The following is a 19,298-nucleotide window of genomic DNA, read 5'->3' as shown; positions in this document are numbered from 1 at the left end:
TGCTGACTCATTAAAAAAAAACTCTGTTTTGTTAATTTCCTTCAAGGAAGAAAATCTGATAGCCTTACCTGGTCTAGCTTACATATGACTCCTGATGGACAGCCGTATGGTTGACCGTCAACTGTCTTCTTGGCAATTAGGCCTGGGTAATAAATACTAGCCTAGTCAGCTATGCCTGCAATCTCTGAATGAATTTCGAACAAAAACTGTGCCGAGCTATTGATGGTTCTTCATGCTGCTTTTTAGGCCTTATGCTTCAGTGCTTTCCCACTTCCAAATTGCAACTAACTCTTTCCAACAATTAGAATCCTGTGGAGGCATCCTCACTTTTTTTTCCTCTTCCCATGTAGATAATGGAAGTCAGAAGATAATCAAATGTTATTGTAATAATGTTGTTCCTTTAACAAGGTTATTTTGTGCTTAATTTTTTCAGAGGGGTTGTAAAGACAGAGATTCCGATTTGTCTGGAAATACCTACTTGAAAGGGCCTTAAAGATTTTTTTAAAACACTTGGACAATGGAAGGGATGTGGCCAGGTCTCCGATGTCAGGGTTTGGTTTTAGCAAACAATTAGTTTGAGACTGCTGGTCAAAGAAACAGCTCTATGCTGATCCTCTCTCCCCCACCTCTTCACTCTCTTCCTTCCCCTCCCCCTCTCTTTTTCTCTGACGTCTCGCTCCCATTGCAATCTGTGTTTGAATTAACCTTTTTTTTTGCCAAAAGGGTCTTGATGTAGATGTTGCAAGTATTTGGAACAGCATCATCAAGTTTGGACAGAGTCAGTTGGGTTTTCATTTACGTTGTTATTCTAAATTTGCTTCTCTTTTGGTGATATTTCATTCAGTAGTTTGTAAATGAACTCTGTTTTATTCAAAGCAGAGTGGTTGGGCCAGCTGCATCACGTCTGGAATATCCACTTCACACCTGCTTAAAACAATTACAAAAGTTAGGGTCTTGGCTACCTTCTTGAAATGTTTTGAGGGAATCTGGCCTCGTCCATAACAATATCCAGTTTTGGTGCTATGAGTATAGCACGTTCATACTGCAGGCATAGTAGCAAAGCAAACAAGTTTTGAAGGTAATCAATGTAGTGGATAATCTGAATCCTGTAAGTTACCCATATGCTTTGTGAGAGGTAAAGCCTGTTGTTGTGGTGAATGTCCCTTTTATGAGCTACCTTTCTCTGAGAAAAAATTTCTTAGAAAAATGTAGCTGGCTTCTAGTAAATGATTTGTGACCAAGTTGTATGGGAACATAAGAAAGAAAGAAAGAAAGAAGTATCAGCCAGAGTTGGGCAGAAGTTATAGACGTAAGTCAAGAGAACATCTTTCGGTTGAAAGTTGAAATTGATTTGAAACTTTGTATGCTGGCTCAAGGAGTTTAAATATTTTTGTTAACTAAAGGAGTCCTAATAGTGGGTCAGACCTGGAAGATAGCGAGCTGAGAAGAGAAAATTTTAAAAGTAAAATTCAAGGAATGAAGATTGTTAGAACCAGGGGAGTATTAACCCAAACTGGCTATGCTTAAAATGTGAGCAACACTCTTTGTTCAACAGAGAATCTGCAATTGTGGGATGATTGGAGGAGATTTGAAGGGAAAGTGAAAGACTCCAAGAAATCTCAAACCAACATGAATATTTGAAACTGTAGCCAAGTCAAGTGCTTAATCATCTGCTAGTCTGATACATGTCTAAGTTCTGTTATTGTGGGATTTAAGTTAAATGGGTATCTGGAAGGAAATTTCTGCCATGAGGTTTTTTTCAGTCATAAGCATCTATATGTTATCTACTTGTAATGTATTGAGATTAAGCTAAACTGTAATTAGCAGTTTTTATGTTAATTAACTTTTGTGTCATAAAATTCTTTAGATTTTAAGTTGTGAGCCTTGTGGCTTGATTGTTTCAGCAAATAGATGCGTTTACAGATTTTTCAAACTAAAATGAAACATGACTGGTTTTTACTGAGGTAACAGCAACTGGTTGCAGAATTTCTAATGTACTGTATAACTGTAACCCATGAGAAGTTAGAATTAGTTTTATTGTCATGTGTCAAATGAGTGCAGTGAAAAGCTTACAAAGTCACCACTTATGGCACCATCTTGGATACAAGGTCCCTGTGTACAAAATCTTAGGATAAATTAGGAAGATAAAAAAAAACAAAAGGTTCACCATTACAGGTCTTCTAACAGACTGTGCTGGGCCTCGATGCCAGTTCTTGCTGAACTCAACCTGAGGGCTGCTCGTTCTCACCACCGCTGCTGATGTTGGGGAACCACACTCTCCGCCACATAGGGCTCACTCGCCCCTGTGATGGCTCGACTCCACGGTACTGGGCTCTTTCTCGATCCAAACTTCTGGAAAATAAAATTAACCACTTAAGAGTTCTGCTGTTGTGAGTCCAGCTGTTTTGCTGTAATGTGACTGAATTAATCATTTCTGATGGTTTCAGTAAAGTAGAATTCCTACATATGGCTTTATTAGTAAATAAATTGCGTTTTGTAATCTGAAACAAGCACATGATGGAAAATACAGATGGCTGGACTTTGGATGAAGTTGAAATTGTATTTTGTTGTGGTTTTCTTCACATTCAAATAACCAACTTGTGTTTACAAACCAAATACATTGTAATATTGGCCACTTAAGTGAGAAATCAGATAGTTGTGCAGAACTTTTGAAACATTATCCAAACTTAAACTCCCATTTTGAGAAAAGGAAGGGAGTTTAATTGGCCAAGGAAGAAAATTGGTTTGATAAAGTATGTGAAAGTGACATGGCATGTTTGAATGCTGGATAGCTTTAACTGACAAGTTAATATAAAATTATGTGTAGTCCATATGTTTTACAAACCTATATTAAGGCTGAACAAAAGCCGAGTAACGTCATTTTAACAGTTGACAAAAAGGGTTGCTCTGCTTGGATACTGGAACTCCCTATCTGATTGCATGGTGCAAGTATTATTGGTTAAGGAAGCACCTTAATTTAGGTAGGCATATACAATACATATTACCGTTGTCTGTGATTCCCTTAGACCAAGAATGACATTTGTAAAGAAGTCTTTGTGTAGATTCTAAGTTTCTTTCGGTTATTTGTTAATAAAGTGACAAGTTAAATTGTCACAATATATGTGAAAAATCTGATAAGTGGTCTTATTTTAATAATAATTTTGTTTCACAAAAGTCGTTTTGCTGACTTGTCTTTTGTTGGTTGTTTCATTCAGGGTTTACTAGAAAGCTTTTCGCTTTTGTTGTGCTCCAGAAATGTAAAATGCATTTGAAATTTAACCTGTTATTGCATTTGACCTTCATATATTGAACTTGTGCTTTGCACTTGAAGGGGAAAGATTCTCAATTGGGGTGGTGCAAAGCAACTGGAGAGCACTGTGTTTGGTGCCACTACACAATGCCAGGTAGCACTATGATTCTCAACATCTTGTCTGTAAGTTAACAACTGGCATTTATTAGAATGTTTTTTTTCCCCCAAATAAAGGTGGATTAAGGCGAATATTATGTGAAGTAGGATTACAACAAAGACCAGATGAAGATAATTCTTCCCTCATTGACAAATTGATGCTCTGTGACTCCAAACTTTGGAAAGGTAATATTTTGTTATATATATATTTTAGTTATGTCTAAACTAAACTTACTTGGACACAAATTGGAAGCATGGTGCTTAATTACTTTTCATCTCGTTGACGTTTGCCTGGCTTAAGTTTAATACCTTAGTTTGCAATTCTCTTTTCATTTTTTCAAACTGGAGATGAAATTCGTAGTAATACTGTCATGGTTTGCAAGTTGTTCTCTTACAGTCAGATTATTTACTAGTTATTGAGAACATATAAATTAAAAGCAGAAGTCTGCCTTTGAACCTGCTCCATCATTCAATAAGATCATGGCTGATCTATTTGTTTCCAATTCCACATTCTCCTCCACTTCTGACAACTCCTGATGAAGACAGCTATGCAAAACACAAAATGTTGTGATAATAAATACTGGATCATCTTGTTTCACTTAAACCAAACTGCATGTGAAAATAGCAAATCCATGAGCTATGTATGAAACAGTCTTAAGGGCACTTGATTCTATTGTCACCAAAGTTGCCCTCCAGAAGTTGATAGATGGTGAGTGAAATCCTCTCTAACCTAAGTAAACAGCTGTTCCTCTGGGCTGAATACGACGTTGATCTGTATTCCTTTGAGAGAGACATTTTGTGGTCCACAATTGATGCTTGTTTGGTTCCCTTTGCCTTGTACTTATTAGTGAGTAAACATGAAGACACTAAGAATTTGGAAACACAAATAGAGTTTCATTTCTTAAAAATTGATGGTGGCATTATAGAGCAGGAGAACTTGTACATATGTCCGATCTGGTTTATTCCCCTCAGCACACTTGCTGAGTCTGAGTCACATGATGCATTGCATAATTTTTCCTCAAAACTTATCACCACCCCCACATAAAGGTGTAATGCACCACTTGTATGTACTTTTCTGTTGTCCAGTTAAATGAAGAACCTCTGTCCCTTGAGCTTGAGAAGACGAAAAATGACATAATGAACAGAAAACGCCAAGCAAAGTTGGAGTTCCTACCATGCTCAAAGCGTGGAAAGTCTTGTCTAGTTTCACAGTTTCTTGACTTTCTTTGCTGCACAATGATTCTTAGATCCCTTGATGCAGAATGTGGTTCATGCTCAGGGAAAGCAACAATATTTTGATTAGCTCTAAAATATGCATGGACCAGCATCAAAATTGTGCTTGGGACCAGGTTGATTTACAATGCCTGTGTTCTCAGTATCTTTTTGTTTGGCTGCTAAGCATGGGTCATACGGAGTTATCCAGAAAATAATTTCAATGATTTCCATCTTAGTTTCCTTCATTCTGGGTTTATCATGGCAGGACAAAATCACAAATGTGACAGTCCTCTCCAAAGTTGGTACATCCAAATTTGTTACTACTCAGCAAATACAGATGGTTTTATTAGATTAGGTTTGTCTTCAGGTCAGAAGATTGTCTCTTACACAAGGAGACTGCGTACACTGAGATAGCCAGACACATACACAAAGCTAAGACTTTTTTCACTGGACCATAGGAGATTGAGGGGTGATCTTATAGGAGTTTACAAAGTCATGAGGGGTATAGATTGGGTAGGGGATTTCGAGGATAGTAAGTGCATTTTTAAGGTGAGTGCAGAGAGATTTAAAAAAGGCATAAGGGGCAATTTTTTTACACAGTGGTTTGTGTGTGCAGTGAATTTCCAGCGGTGGATATGGGTTCAGTTGCAATGTTAAAACACATTTGGAGAAGTCCATGAATAGGATAGGTTTAGAGGGATATGGACCAACCACAGACAGGTGGGATGAGTAATGTTTGAGATTATGTTCAGCGTGGACTGGTTGGAACGACAGGTCTATTTCTGTGCTGTATGACTCTGAATTCACATTCTGTTCTGATTTGGCTAGTTTCAACTCCAAAAAAAAAATGGCTTCGGTACTGTACTTCTAAATTCTTGAAAGGAAAATAGTACATGTTCACCAAATGACGACATGTTCAGGTTCACCTATGATGTCTCTGCAGTCAAATCGTCTACAAAAAAGTTTTGAATCAAATATCATGCATTATCATTTGGATGAAATGGAATGGGGAGCTGATGCAATTGGAATCTGAGCATCCATGATTTGATTGCTAACTTGCTAAGTTTGTTTTCCATTCCTATCTACTGCAGTAAATGAGTTAGGAGGACAGAAGATTAAGGTATCTTGTTTTAAATCAGTGAAGTTAGGTGGTGTTTCGATGGCCAAAATCACTTTTAACCAGGCCATTTATTAGTCTGGTATTCAGAGTAAAGATTTCCCAATATTACCTTACTGTTGTTTCATGTTTTTCTCCTTGCTGATTGAAGAATAAATATTTATTGAATCTTTATCCAAAGGCGCAAGGAACATCTATCATCAGTTGTTTATGAGCAGCCTTCTTATGGATCTGAAAAGCAAAAAGCTATTTGCAGTTCGATTTGCAAAAGTAAGTGCAGCGATGAGTTACACTGTATCATCATGATTTGTATAAAGATTGCTTTAATCTATTTGCTGAAAATCTTACTTCTTATTTGTCTTCACATTGTGTAGTTCACCCATTTTTTTTCTTCCTTTTGTTATTGTGTAATTTGTAACAAGATTTTTTTTGAAGTAGCTCATCAGCTTTTTAACTGTTGAAATTACATACACTTCCAAGGAGTGTACTCAAAAAATAAGATTTGTATCATTTTATGATAATAATTGAGTAGATGTTCTCACTTTACGCTTTCCTGTAATGATGTTTTCAAATGCAAAAGCTATATTTGAACTTTAGCATAAGTTGGAACAGAAGCAGATTGTTAAAATGTGATTTATCACTTGATTATTTGATTAATGCACTTGCACATCAACTGGCTGAGTCAGGTTCCGATGATTAGATTTTGTGTTTCCAATTTAATGATTGTCTCAAATTGTCCATTTATTTTGTTCTTCACTAGTTGATTTTCTGCTGGACAATTTGCATTCTAAATCACAATGAAATGAAGCTGAGTCATATTTTTGAAAAGAATTACAAGTATTTTGAACAACTTGAGGATAGACAAGTCTCCCGGGCCTGACAGGATATATCCTAGGATTATGTGGGAAGCAAGAGAGGAAATTGCAGTACCGTTGGCAATGATCTTCTCGTCTTCACTGGCAATGGGGTTGGTACCAGGGGACTGGAGAGTAGCGAATGTTGTGCCCCTGTTCAAAAAAGGGAATAGGGATAACCCCGGGAATTACAGGCCAGTTAGTCTAACTTCTGTGGTAGGCAAAGTAATGGAAAGGGTACTGAGGGATAGGATTTAAGAGTATCTGGAAAGACACTGCTTGATTAGGGACAGCCAGCACGGATTTGTGAAGGGTCGGTCTTGCCTTACAAGTCTTATTGAATTCTTTGAGGAGGTGACCAAGCATGTGGATGAGGGTAGAGCAGTGGATGTAGTGTACATGGATTTTAGTAAGGCATTTGATAAGGTTCCCCATGGTAGGCTTATGCAGAAAGTCAGGAGGCATGGGATAGAGGGAAATTTGGCCAATTGGAGAGAAAACTGGCTAACCGGTCGAAGTCAGAGAGTGGTGGTAGATGGTAAATATTCAGCCTGGAGCCCGGTTACAAGTGGAGTTCCGCAGGGATCAGTTCTGGGTCCTCTGCTGTTTGTAATTTTTATTAATGACTTAGATGAGGGAGTCGAAGGGTGGGTCAGTAAATTTGCAGATGATACGAAGATAGGTGGAATTGTGGACAGTGAGGAGGGCATTTGTCGTTTGCAAAGGGACTTAGATATGATGCAGAGCTGGGCTGAGGAGTGGCAGATGGAGTTCAACCCTGCCAAGTGTGAGGTTGTCCATTTTGGAAGAACAAATAAGAATGCGGAATACAGGGTTAATGGTAGGGTTCTTAGTCAGGTGGAGGAACAGAGGGATCTTGGGGTCTATGTACATAGATCTTTGAAAGTTGCCACTCAGGTGGATAGAGTTTGTAAGAAGGCCTATGGAGTATTATCGTTCATTAGCAGAGGGATTGAATTCAAGAGTCGTGAAGTGATGTTGCAGCTGTACAGGACTTTGGTTAGGCCACAGTTGGAGTACTGTGTGCAGTTCTGGTCCCCTCACTTTAGGAAAGATGTGGAAGCTTTGGAGAGGGTGCAGAGGAGATTTACCAGGATGTTGCCTGGAATGGAGAATAGGTCATATGAGAATAGGTTGAGAGTTCTCGGCCTTTTCTCATTGGAACGGCGAAGGATGAGGGGTGACTTGATAGAGGTTTATAAGATGATCAGAGGAATAGATAGAGTAGACAGTCAGAAACTTTTTCCCCGGGTACAACAGAGGGGACATAAATTTAAGGTGAAGGGTGGAAGGTATAGGGGAGATGTCAGGGGTGGGTTCTTTACCCAGAGAGTGGTAGGGGCATGGAATGCGCTGCCCGAGGGAGTGGTAGAGTCAGAATCATTGGCGACCTTTAAGCGGCATTTGGATGGGTACATGGATGGGTGCTTAATCTAGGTTAGAAGTTCGGCACAACATCGTGGGCCGAAGGGCCTGTTCTGTGCTGTATTGTTCTATGTTCTATGTTCTATATAGGATGTTTCAGGTGTCATACCAGTTCATTACCCTATACTTTCATCTTTTGGACTTGAGTTTGAGATCAGCAATTTTGATGGAATGAAAGAACTGTCTCCTGACTCTTGGGCCTTTGTAGGTAAAAACAAGGACTGCAGATGCTGGAAACCAGAATCTAGATTAGAGTGGTGCTGGAAAAGCACAGCACGTCAGGCAGCATCTGAGAAGCAGGAAAATCGACGTTTCGGGCAAAAACCTGATTAAGGGCTTTTGCCCGAAATGCGATTTTCCTGCTCCTCGGATGGTGCCTGATTTGCTGTGCTTTTCCAGCACCACTCTAATCTAGTCTTTGGCCTTTGTAGTCTAGTACAAGTTTTTTGGTAATCCAGTTTCTCAAAGGATCAGCACAAAGCTCCTGACAGGTTGGTTGTCTCACTTGGGTCACAAGATTCACTGGTGTGAGAAAGTACAGAAATTAGTGGTGTTCTGTTTAAATTTGCATTCTCGCATGCAAAGTCTGACTTGACTGCTTGGCGTTGACTCTGGCTAATGAGTTGATTGTCTCCCAGAAGTGATATTTTGAGGCAAACCTCCCCATATACCAATTCAAAAAAGCATACTCTCTGAATGGATGCACGTTTGTTAAATTAATAAAACTTGTTTTGAAATTAAGACCTATAAAAAATGGTTGCAAATGCAGAAATAATTGCAAGTGAGGCACTTGCTTAAATTTCATGATTTTGCACTCTGTTATTTTGTTCTCGGAAGTGCACTTTGCTTTACTTGCTTTGCTACTTCTAATGAAAATTTTATAGAGGATATTTGCCACTCTATCCTTTTTAGGCATGTAAAACTTGATAATTAGAAATAGAATCAATATTTAATTCTGAGGACAGCCTGGACATGACCTGCAGGTGAATTTATCTTGTTGTTTAGAATTACCCGCAGTTGCAGAGAGATTTTATGGAGGATGATCATGAGCGGGTAGTGTCAGTGACTGCTCTCTCTGTCCAGCTCTTCACTGTTCCAACATTGGTGAGTACAATGTGTTTTTATTCACTTCTTTTGTCCACCTCCTTGCTTCTTCTCTGCCTTTTCATTAGAACTATGAGAGGTTGCAGACTGACTATGTGAATGATGACCACGACAGAGAGTTCTCGGTTACTGACCTTTCAGTGCAAATTTTCACAGTACCTTCCTTGGTGAGTAGTCATTCAAGTCTGATTCAAGATGTGATGTTTTGGTCACACTTATTAAAAATTAGTTTTCTCTGTTGGTTCTCAATGAATCATCAGGTTAAGGACAGTTCTGAACCTTTGAGGTTAGCCAAGTTCCAGGTTTACATTTGGTCAATGCAGTTCAAGTTGATCTTAGGTTGGTCATAGATATCAGGATTTAATATTTGCAGGTGAAAACTGCCAAGGAAGACGTGTACTGATGATCGCTCACGAGCCATTTCTGTATAAATTAATTAGATGAAGAAAGGATTGATGTTGTTTCACATATGTCCCAGTGTGTTAGTGATCATTGTGTTCAGACTTGAAGAACAGCTGCCTAGACAAGGTACAGAAGTTTAACAATGACTCTGTACAAATGATTCAGTATCTTAAAGAGAATCAACTATGAACAGAAAAACAAGCTTCATTGCAAAACATTGCCTCCATCTTTTAAAAAACCTTGTGAAAATATATCAGTTTGACAACAATTGAGAAAATTATTCCTCAACCTACCAGAAAGTCTTGGCAACCAATTTACTGTGAAGCGCATTGTTCTCCACTGATATCAATGCAGTTCAATGCTGGGCATCAGACTGCAAAACAAATAGTGTACCAGCATGCAATATTTTGATTGTTCTGTCTCAACATTGCTAAAAGAAATGAAGCACTGCATTCTCTGTATAATGAACAACCTATGGATTTTGATTTGAAACTGGCTTGACAGGCTGAATTAAATGTTCTGTGATGTGCCTTTTATTAATTGCACTATTGTAGCATCTAGCTCAGCTTAAAACATTGTTTGAGAAAGCATTGCATGAGAGTGCTAATGTTGCACTGTGGCACTTAACCGCACATGTTTGCTGTTTCTCTGTCTATCTTTTCTCATAAGGATGATTTTGCTGGCTTTCTGGTCACATTCATCACAGGTGATTCTGCAACTCTTGAAATGTAATTCTGCATCATTTACCTGTGACTTTTTTTCTGTGGCAAAAGATGAAAATACAGTTTTTCTTGTGCTACAGATTTGAAAATTGAGTCTCTCTGATGTAAAGTCATTGGAGAAGGAGATGTTGGGAACCTGAATGGCCTTTTCCCTACTCCTGTTGATTTGTGCAATGGGTTTAAAACCAGACAAATTAATGGGATGAATACGTCCTTCCACTGCCCATCTATGTTTTTTATGTTTGCTAATGACTTCTTGTGTGAATAAGTTGAAAATTACCTCTAAACTATGTAGGTTTTGTTGTACACTCAATCCTCGTTATCCAAAGATCAATACACCTGCGAAGTTGACCCTAAATGGATTTTTTTCCCATTAACTGACAGTGTAATTCTTTGCCATAGATAGGAGAGCTGCATTAGAGCAGTATAAGCGCGTATTGCATTCCTTTGGAAGTCCAGGCCTTAGCCACTACAGATAGCAAGGTTTTGATTTGCTCTATTTTTGCCTGTCATTTAAGTATATTCATGGCTGAGGTAGACAGATGTATATTCAGGAAGGGAATTAAGGATTATAGAGAAAATGCAAGAAAGTGGAATTTGTATTCCATTACATGATTACATTTTGATATATTGGTATTTTTTATTTTATTTTATACCTTGCCATATTATTCTTCATGTAAAAGGCTGCCCTTTGATTCTTGACCAATCCATGTACGGCATAACCTTTGTGTATTTCTTTGCCCATGAAGTTGAAAAATGTGCGTTTGTGTAATTGACAGTATCTTTGTCAAATCTTAACTACCTCTAATAATACATTGCAAATTGATTTCCTCATGTCTTTATCACCTGTATTCACACCATTTGTTGAAGATTTTGGTTCATGTTTCTGCCACAACTATATTTTTGTTAATCCAGGGGATATGGGCTTTGCTAGCTGGCCGAGCATTTTTTGGTCATCCTTTAACTATGTGGCTTGCTAGGCCATTTCAGAGGTCAATTAAGAGTCAACCACATTCCTGTCAGTCTGAAATCGCAAGCAGACCAGATCAAGTCAGGACGGCAGAAATCCTTACCTCAAGGACATGGGTGAACGAGATAGGTATTTGTGATAATTGACCATTTACCTAATCTTTGAAATTCAGATTTTTACCGAATTCACATTTGACCCTCTGGTATGGTGGAACTCATGTTTGAGAACATTAGGCCTGGATACTGGATTACTAATCCATCAACATTCACGTTATGCCCTCATCTTCCGATTGATTTAAAAAAGGCAGAAGTGAGCGTTCAATTGACGAAGCAATTCTGTGTCTATTCCTTCTGTTTCTCATAAATTTGGGCTTGGCATGCCAACCATTTTTGATATGATGGGCCAGCACTAAATGTTTCTCCTTCAACTCATAAATTCATGAGAAGCATGATTGCTATATTAAGTTATTGTATTTCAGGCTCGCATGCTGATAACCGAAGAAAACCTTATGACAACCATAATTCAGACATTCATGGAGCATCTAATGAGACAGCGGGGTTCTCATGGCAGGTTTCAGTTTGAAAGGTATACAGCTGTACAAGCCTTCAAATTCAGAAGGGTGCAAAGTCTCATTGGTGATCTCAAGTAAGTATGAGAGTTGAACTTTAAAAATTGTATTTCTGTCAGGATGACTGGAGGGACTGCTGATTGCTTCTTGTTTACTAGATAGGCCACAGTGATAGTTCATTTGTGAAAAGGAGGCTGACTTTATGGAAAGGAAAAGAACAGGATGTGTCACAGTTTTTTGTTTGCAAATAAAAGACCTACTCCTTGAAGAACTCTCCGTGTCTCTGAGTGATTCTCTACATTTTCTCCACGACAACTTCTAATTGGAAGTTTTCTTTGAATAACAGCCACACTTCAGTTCCTCATGACTTCTCTTGAGATCCCTGTAAACTTCCACTTCACTGTAGAAGGAAGATGTTGGAAGGGAAAACAAAATCCATTGTAGCATGGAAAGATATCCTTTTTAATATTTGGTACTGTTTGCAGACTAGTCACGATGATAATATAGTGCAGACTTGTGGCAAGGAACAAAAGCAGAGAAACGTCTGTACTTGTAAAGCTGTCAAGATGTCTTCGATCCTTAGCACTTGAGGTTGTGTACAAGTAACAGAGAGCGTGGGCAGTAGCCTTCCTTCACAATAATCTAATTCCTTGGAGTCGGTTTAGCTGTAAAGTGGGACCTGTAGACATGCAACAAAATCCTGTGACAATGAAACAGGCAACGTGACCAATCCAATCATGCTCTTAAGTCCTATATTAAGATGTGCAAGATGTATGGTTGGTACTGTTGGTGATTCACATTCTGCAGTGAAATCAGTGCTTGTTTATTGAAACATTCCTGATGCTTAAGTCATCAATTTCTGATTGAAAGGTAGCCTCTTTTAGTAGTCTCTTTTTACCTGGATTCATTGTTTTTGTCAATGGTTTTGATTTGTGCAATTATAAGATGTTAGGATTTTTTTGTACCTAAGTTGTTCATGAATTAACCTTGACATGTCAGTTGACCATGTCTTCATTTTATTTAGTCTTAAGTGATTGTCTATCAGTGTCATGGTTTTCTCAAGTACATTCTCAAATGAAAATAAAAGGAGGAAAATTGTTAGTAAAAATGGAGTGACTGATGGGTACAGAAATAGTATAGTTGGTTTGGGGATATGGAGTGATGCAGAGTGATGAACCACTGCACTGGAATTATGTAGTTTCAACTGGCAATTCAGTGAGCACAGAAGTTGTGCATTTGCGGAGTTTCTTCTGTTTGGAAGTGAAGTCAAGGTAGATGTTTTATATTGCGGAGAAAGAAATGGCATTATCCAGGAATTATAGTTAGTATTCCTCCCTCAAATGTGCAGTGCAGCCTTTTCAAAACATTTTTTTTAAATCAACACTTAATTGGTCATGTGAAGACTGCAATTATTTCTTCTTAGATTTGACTTTGGTACTACGTGGTAATTCTTCTACAATATAAACAGAAGAATTTTTAAAAATTCTGTTTTCAATAGAGTGCTCTTTCTTTCACAGGTATGTGTTGGTTAGCAAACCCATAGAGTGGACAGACAAACTAAGGGAGAAATTTCTTGAAGGTTTCGGGGTCTTCTTGCAGTTGTTAAAACGCATGCAGGTTGGTTTCAGATTTTCACTTCAGAAAATAAGAATGTCAGGACAATAACAGGTGATTTGTTCCAAAAAGAAATAATTTTATTTTGATCCAAATGCTCTTTGTGTGTTAATATTAGTATTACATTTCCTTAGCACATACACTTAAAATCATAGAGATGTATAGCACAGAAACAGACCCTTTGGTCCAACATAGCCATGCTGACCAGATATCCTAACCTAATCTAATCCTATTTGCCAGCACTAGCCCATATCACTATAAACTCTTTCTACTCATACCTGTCCAGATGCCTTTTGAATGTTGCAATTGTACCAGCCTCCACCACTACTTGTGGCAGCTCATTCCATACCTGCACCCCAGTCTGTGGACTTAATATTTTATGGAAAGACTTATTTTTTTCAGTGATGATTGCACTTTCATTGCTTCAGCAAATCTATTTAAACAACACTACAGAGTAACTTTTGAAGTGCATGTCATCATTTGGGCTTTTAATCTGTTTCCTTTGCGGGGTCAATAGGAAGTTGAAGGCAATTTCCCCTGATCTCTGACTATGTACAAAATTATCAAACTTGTTTTAAAAAAACAAGTTACTATGGTTTTGAAGAGAGGAGGTATTTTGGGGAGATGGATAAGCTTTAAAGACAGAAAGACTCAACTTAGGGGGCATGGTGGCACAGTGGTTAGCACTGCTGCCTCACTGCCAGAGACCCGGGTTCAGTTCCCACCTCAGGCGACTGTCTGTGTGGAGTTTGCACATTCTCCCCGTGTCTGCATGGGTTTTCTCCGGGTGCTCTGGTTTCCTCCAACAGTCCAAAAATGTGCAGGTTAGGTGAATTGGCCATGCTAAATTGCCCGTAGTGTTAGGTGAAGGGGTAAATGTAGGGGAATGGGTCTGGGTGGGTTGTGCTTCGGCGGGTCGGTGTGGACTTGTTGGGCCAAATGGCCTGTTTCCACGTTGTAAGTAAGTAATCTAATATCCAATATAGACACTTTGTTCAAAATACATGATTTATATGCATGAGATAGGAGAAACCATGCGATATGAATCCATAACAGTGCGTAATAAATCATGAGCAAAGGATTATACACTGACTATCCATGGATCTGGTTACTCTCCAAATCAGCCCCAGCCCTGGTTTTTTTTTTCTCCCCCTGAATTGACAGGTCCCAGTGGATTGCATATTTTTTGATTCGATAGGAGATTCCTGTTATAACATGAACCGTGAGACATTCATGTTCCTGTTCCTGCGGATAATAAGGATTTGGCATACATTATGTAGCTGGAAGTTTTATTTATGACATTGATGGACACATATTTCCGTCTTCACCTATGTTAAATTTGTGTACATTTAAAAGTCAGTCCTTGTGAGCGAAGTGTCAAAGAGAAGAATTTTATTCCACGAGCTAGCTTAAGAGACAACTTTTGCAAAAAGAGACATTTCAGTCAGTTTTCCTTACCTCCTGGGGATTTGAGCATAGATTGCTTTGGAATCATTGGAAAGGGGATTATCTGTATGTGAATCTTGTAACATCAATAGTTTGTTATCTTGAAATTGAATGAGCTTAGCATGTCCCCAAAATGACTTGAGTGCAGGGAATATAATTAAAAGGAATACCGGTGATGAATGGCGAATGATATCCTTATTCTGGGAGACTAAATAAAGAGAGCAATAATTGGAGTCTTTCACTTCAGGATATCACAAAACGTGTTTCAGTCAATTAAGTTCTTTGGAACTTTACATCACAATTGTATTGTAGGAATAATAGGCCAATGATCTCATAATGATATTGATTGAATGATGACCACCGACTAGGGCTTGCAGCTAAACACTTTGTATTCTAGTTAGTGCTCCTTGATATTTTATATGTGCTTGAGAGGGCAGAACTATCTTTTTTTAATATCACAAAGTAACTGGTGAGAATGGTGTACATGTCCTTAATAGTGATCAAATCTGAGTGTACCATTAAAAAAAAGGAATTACGGAGACATGCCACAAAGGCATGGTGATCTCATTCTTCATTTACACTGGCATTTGTGTGCCATGTTTCTTGCCAAGTGTCAACCTAAGCCTGGAATTGTCCATACCTTGTTGCATTAATATCTGCTTCAGTATCTGAGGAGTCACGAATGGAACTGAACATTGGACAATCATTTGCAAAAATCCCCACTTCTGACCTTATGATGGAGGGAAAGTCACTGATGAAGCAACTGAAGGTGGTTAGGCCTCAGGCACTACTCTGAGAAACTCCTACAGAGTTGTCCTGGAGCTGAGATGATTAACTTCCAGCAAGCCCAATCATCTTACGATGTGCCAGGTATGATGCAACCAGTGGCGAGTTTACCCCTGACACCCATTGATTCCAATTTTGTGAGGGCTCCATAATGCCACACATGATTAAATGCAGCCTTGATGTCAAAAGCTGTCATTCTCAACTCACCTCTGGAATTTAGTTCCTTTTGTTGATGTATGAACCAAAGCTGTTATGAGATCTGGTGCTGGGTGGCTCTGAGCAAGTTACTGCTGAGTGAGTGCTATTGAAAGTACTGTTAATGACATCTTCTATCACTTGACTGATGATTAAGAGCCGACTAATGGAGTTGTAATTGGCCAGGTTGGATTTGTTCTGCTTTTTACATCTAGGGCATAGCTGCTCGGTGTCCCACGTTGGGTACGTGCTAATATTGTAACTCTACTGGAATGGTTTGGCTAGGGGAACAGCAAGTTCTGGATTATGGCCTCTACCGCTGCTGACATGTTTTCAGGACCCATGGCCTTTGCCGTGTCCACTGCCTCCAGCTGTTTCTTGATATTATATAGAACGAAGACCAGTATTTGTGATGCTGGGGACCACTGAAGAAGGCTGAGGTGAATCCACTTGGCATTTCTGGATGAAGATAGCTGTGAATACTTCAGCCTTATGTTTTGCACTGATGTGTTGGACTCTTCCATTATTCAGGATGGAGATATTTGTGGACCTGACTACTTGAGTGAATTGTTTAGATTAGATTAGATTCCCTACAGTGTGGAAACAGGCCCTTCGGCTCGACAAGTCCACACCGACCCTCAGAATAACCCACCCAGACCCATTCCTCTACATTTATTCCTGACTAATGCACCAAACCTACACATCCTTGAACACTATGGACAATTTAGCTTGGCCAATTCACCTGATCTACACAGCTTTGGATTGTAGGAGGAAACCGGACCAGCCCAAGAAAACCCAATCAGACACAGGGAGAATGTGCAAACTCCACATAGACAGCTGCCTGAGTTTGGAATCGAACCTGGGTCCCTGGCGCTGTGAGGCAGCACTGCTAACCACTGAGCCACTGTGCTGTTGGTTTAATTGTCCACCTCTATTCTCTACAGGATGCAATAGGACTACAAAGCTTAGATCTGATCCATTGGTTATTAGATCGCATGCTCTGTTTATCATTTGTTTGTTATGCTGTTTATCATGCATCGAGTCACGTTCAATATTTGCACCAGGTTGACACCTCATTTTTATGAATGCCTAAAAGTGCTGCTCCTGGCATGGCCTCCTGCACACTCCATTCAACCAAGGTTCATCCCTGGCTTGATGGTATTGGAAGAGTGGGGAACATGCTGGGGCATGAAGTTGCAGATGGTGCTGGAATACAGTGCTGCTTCTGTTGATGGCCACAGCGCCTGATGGATGTTCAGTCTTGAGTTGCTTGGGGTATTTGAAGTTTGTCCCATTTTGAACAGTGACAGCACCATAGAACACAATGGAGGGTAATCTCAATGTGAAGGTTGAATTTGCCTCTATAAGGACTGTGTGGTGGTCACTCTTAGACTTCATGGATAGACACAATTGTAGTCTGGAGATTGATAAGGATGAGGTCAAGTATGTTTTTTCCCCTCATGTGACTACTCACCACTTGCCACAGACCCAGTGTAGCAACTATGTCCTTTTGGACCCAACCCGCTTGATCAATAGTACTGCTGCCTTGTAATGAAGATTGAAATCCCCCACCGATTTTGTGACATCAGTGCTTCTTTCAATTGTTGTTTAACATGGAGTACTGATTCATAAGGCAAGGGATGGTGGTATGTCGTAATCAACAGGATGTTTCCTTCCCCATGTTTAACCTGGAGCCTCGAAACTTCATGAGGTCCAGAGTCAATGCTGAGACTCCCAGGGCAGCTCCCTCTCGACTGTATACCACTGTGCCGCCACCTCTGCTGGTGGACAGTTAATATCCAGGGATACTGATGGTGGTATCTGGGACATAGTCACACTCATGAAATCATCCCTTACACCATATTCCAAAAGTCTGTATTTTTGGTCTCCCTCCAACAGGAAGGATCGTGTGAAACTTAAAAGCGTTTACAAGAATCTCGGAGGGTTTGAGCTACAGGGAGAGGCTGAAGAGGCTGGGGCTGTTTTCCCTGGAGTGTCAGAGGCTAAGGGGTGATCTTAGCGAGGTTTATAAAATCATGAGGGACATGGATAAGGTAATAGACAAGGTCTTTCTCCTTGGGTGGTGGAGTCCAGAACTAGAGGGTATAGGTTTAGGGTGAGAGGGGAAAGATATAAAAGAGACCTAAGAGGCAACATTTTCATACAGAGGGTGGTGCGTGTATAGAAAGAACTGCCAGAGGAAGTGGTGGAGACTGGTACAGTTGCAACATTTAAAAGGCATCTGGATTGGTATATGAATAAGAAAGGTTTGGAGGGATATGGGCCGAGTGCTAATAAATGGGACTAGATTAGTTTAGGATATCTAGTTACTTGACTCGGCTGTACGACAGCTGTCTCAGTATTAGTAAGGAGGTACAGTTGGTTCTTGCAGGTTCGACAGGGCTGTTTCTGCTGTTAGCTATTCCAGATCTTAGGTCTTTTCAGAGGACAGTTGAGAGTCAACTATCTGACTCGGTCTGCATTCACATATAGGCCAGACAAGATGAGGATGGCAGATTTCCTTCCCTGAAGGACATTAGTGAGTCGGGTGGGTTTTTTTCAACAAACAATGATGGTTTCATAGTTATCATTAAATACATACTCCCAGATTTTTTAATTCAATTCAAATTTCATCAGATGCCATGGTGGGACTTGCATCTGGGTCTCAAGAACATCAGCTAATTCTCTTGCGATAGTACCATGAAACCTCCCCCTCCCCCAAAAGGGATGGAGAGAAAAAAACAGCACTGCAGAGTCGTTGGTCTAACATCAGGAGTGGGGAAAATGGTGGAGATTATTATTAAAGATGAGTTAACAGAACATTTGGAAAACATTAATGGGATTGGCTGAAGCCAGCAAGGATTTATGAAAGGCAAATCATGTTTCATAAGTTTGTTGAAGTTTTTAACTAAGAGAATGGATAAGAGAGAACCAGTGAATGTTTTGTATTTTGATTTTTGCAAGACTTTTAATGTGTTCTCTCATAAAAGATTAGACATAGAGCATATGGGGTTGGGGTTAATATATTGACGTGGGTTGAGAATTGGTTGACAGACATGAAACTGAGAGTGGGAACAAGTAGAACCTTTTTCAAGTGGCAGGTAAAAACTACTGGAGAACCACAAGGATAAGTGCTTGAATTCCATCTATTTACAATATGTACAAATGACCTAATGAGGGAACCGGATTCAACATTTTGAAGTTGCTGACAATAGAAAATTGTGCATGATTGTGAGCTGTGTGAAGGATACAAGAAGACTTTTTGGTGACTTTGACAAGTTGAGTGAGTGGGAAAACACAAGGCAGATGCAGTACAATATGGCTAAATTGTTAAACTGTGTGGTGTGAAAAACAGAGGAGGAGTATAATTTAAATAGTGATATATTAAGTATGGATATACAAAGGGATTTGGGTGTTCTTGTATACCAGTCAATGAAAGTAGACCAGCAGGTG

General features: G+C 39.4%; 1 protein-coding gene across 3 annotated transcripts in view; it reads left to right on the top strand.

Moving 5' to 3' along the window:
* The window catches only part of ubr2 (ubiquitin protein ligase E3 component n-recognin 2), a 144,402-nt gene that overhangs the window by 32,793 nt on the left and 92,311 nt on the right, over positions 1-19,298 (top strand). For 2 of the 3 annotated variants that reach the window (XM_072580703.1, XM_072580701.1), the window contains 5 exons: positions 3,485-3,592; positions 5,920-6,008; positions 9,044-9,142; positions 11,715-11,881; positions 13,322-13,421. In XM_072580703.1, coding sequence (XP_072436804.1) covers positions 3,485-3,592; positions 5,920-6,008; positions 9,044-9,142; positions 11,715-11,881; positions 13,322-13,421 — 563 coding nt within the window. Of the gene's footprint in view, positions 1-3,484; positions 3,593-5,919; positions 6,009-9,043; positions 9,143-9,210; positions 9,310-11,714; positions 11,882-13,321; positions 13,422-19,298 lie in introns of all 3 variants that reach the window. The other variant, XM_072580702.1, reaches the window with a different exon arrangement.

Source organism: Chiloscyllium punctatum, chromosome 11, assembly GCF_047496795.1.
Source record: "Chiloscyllium punctatum isolate Juve2018m chromosome 11, sChiPun1.3, whole genome shotgun sequence".
In the NCBI taxonomy this organism is placed as follows: Eukaryota; Metazoa; Chordata; class Chondrichthyes; order Orectolobiformes; family Hemiscylliidae; genus Chiloscyllium; species Chiloscyllium punctatum.
Note: the sequence above shows the minus strand (reverse complement) of the source record. Positions and strands in the feature narration are given on the sequence as shown.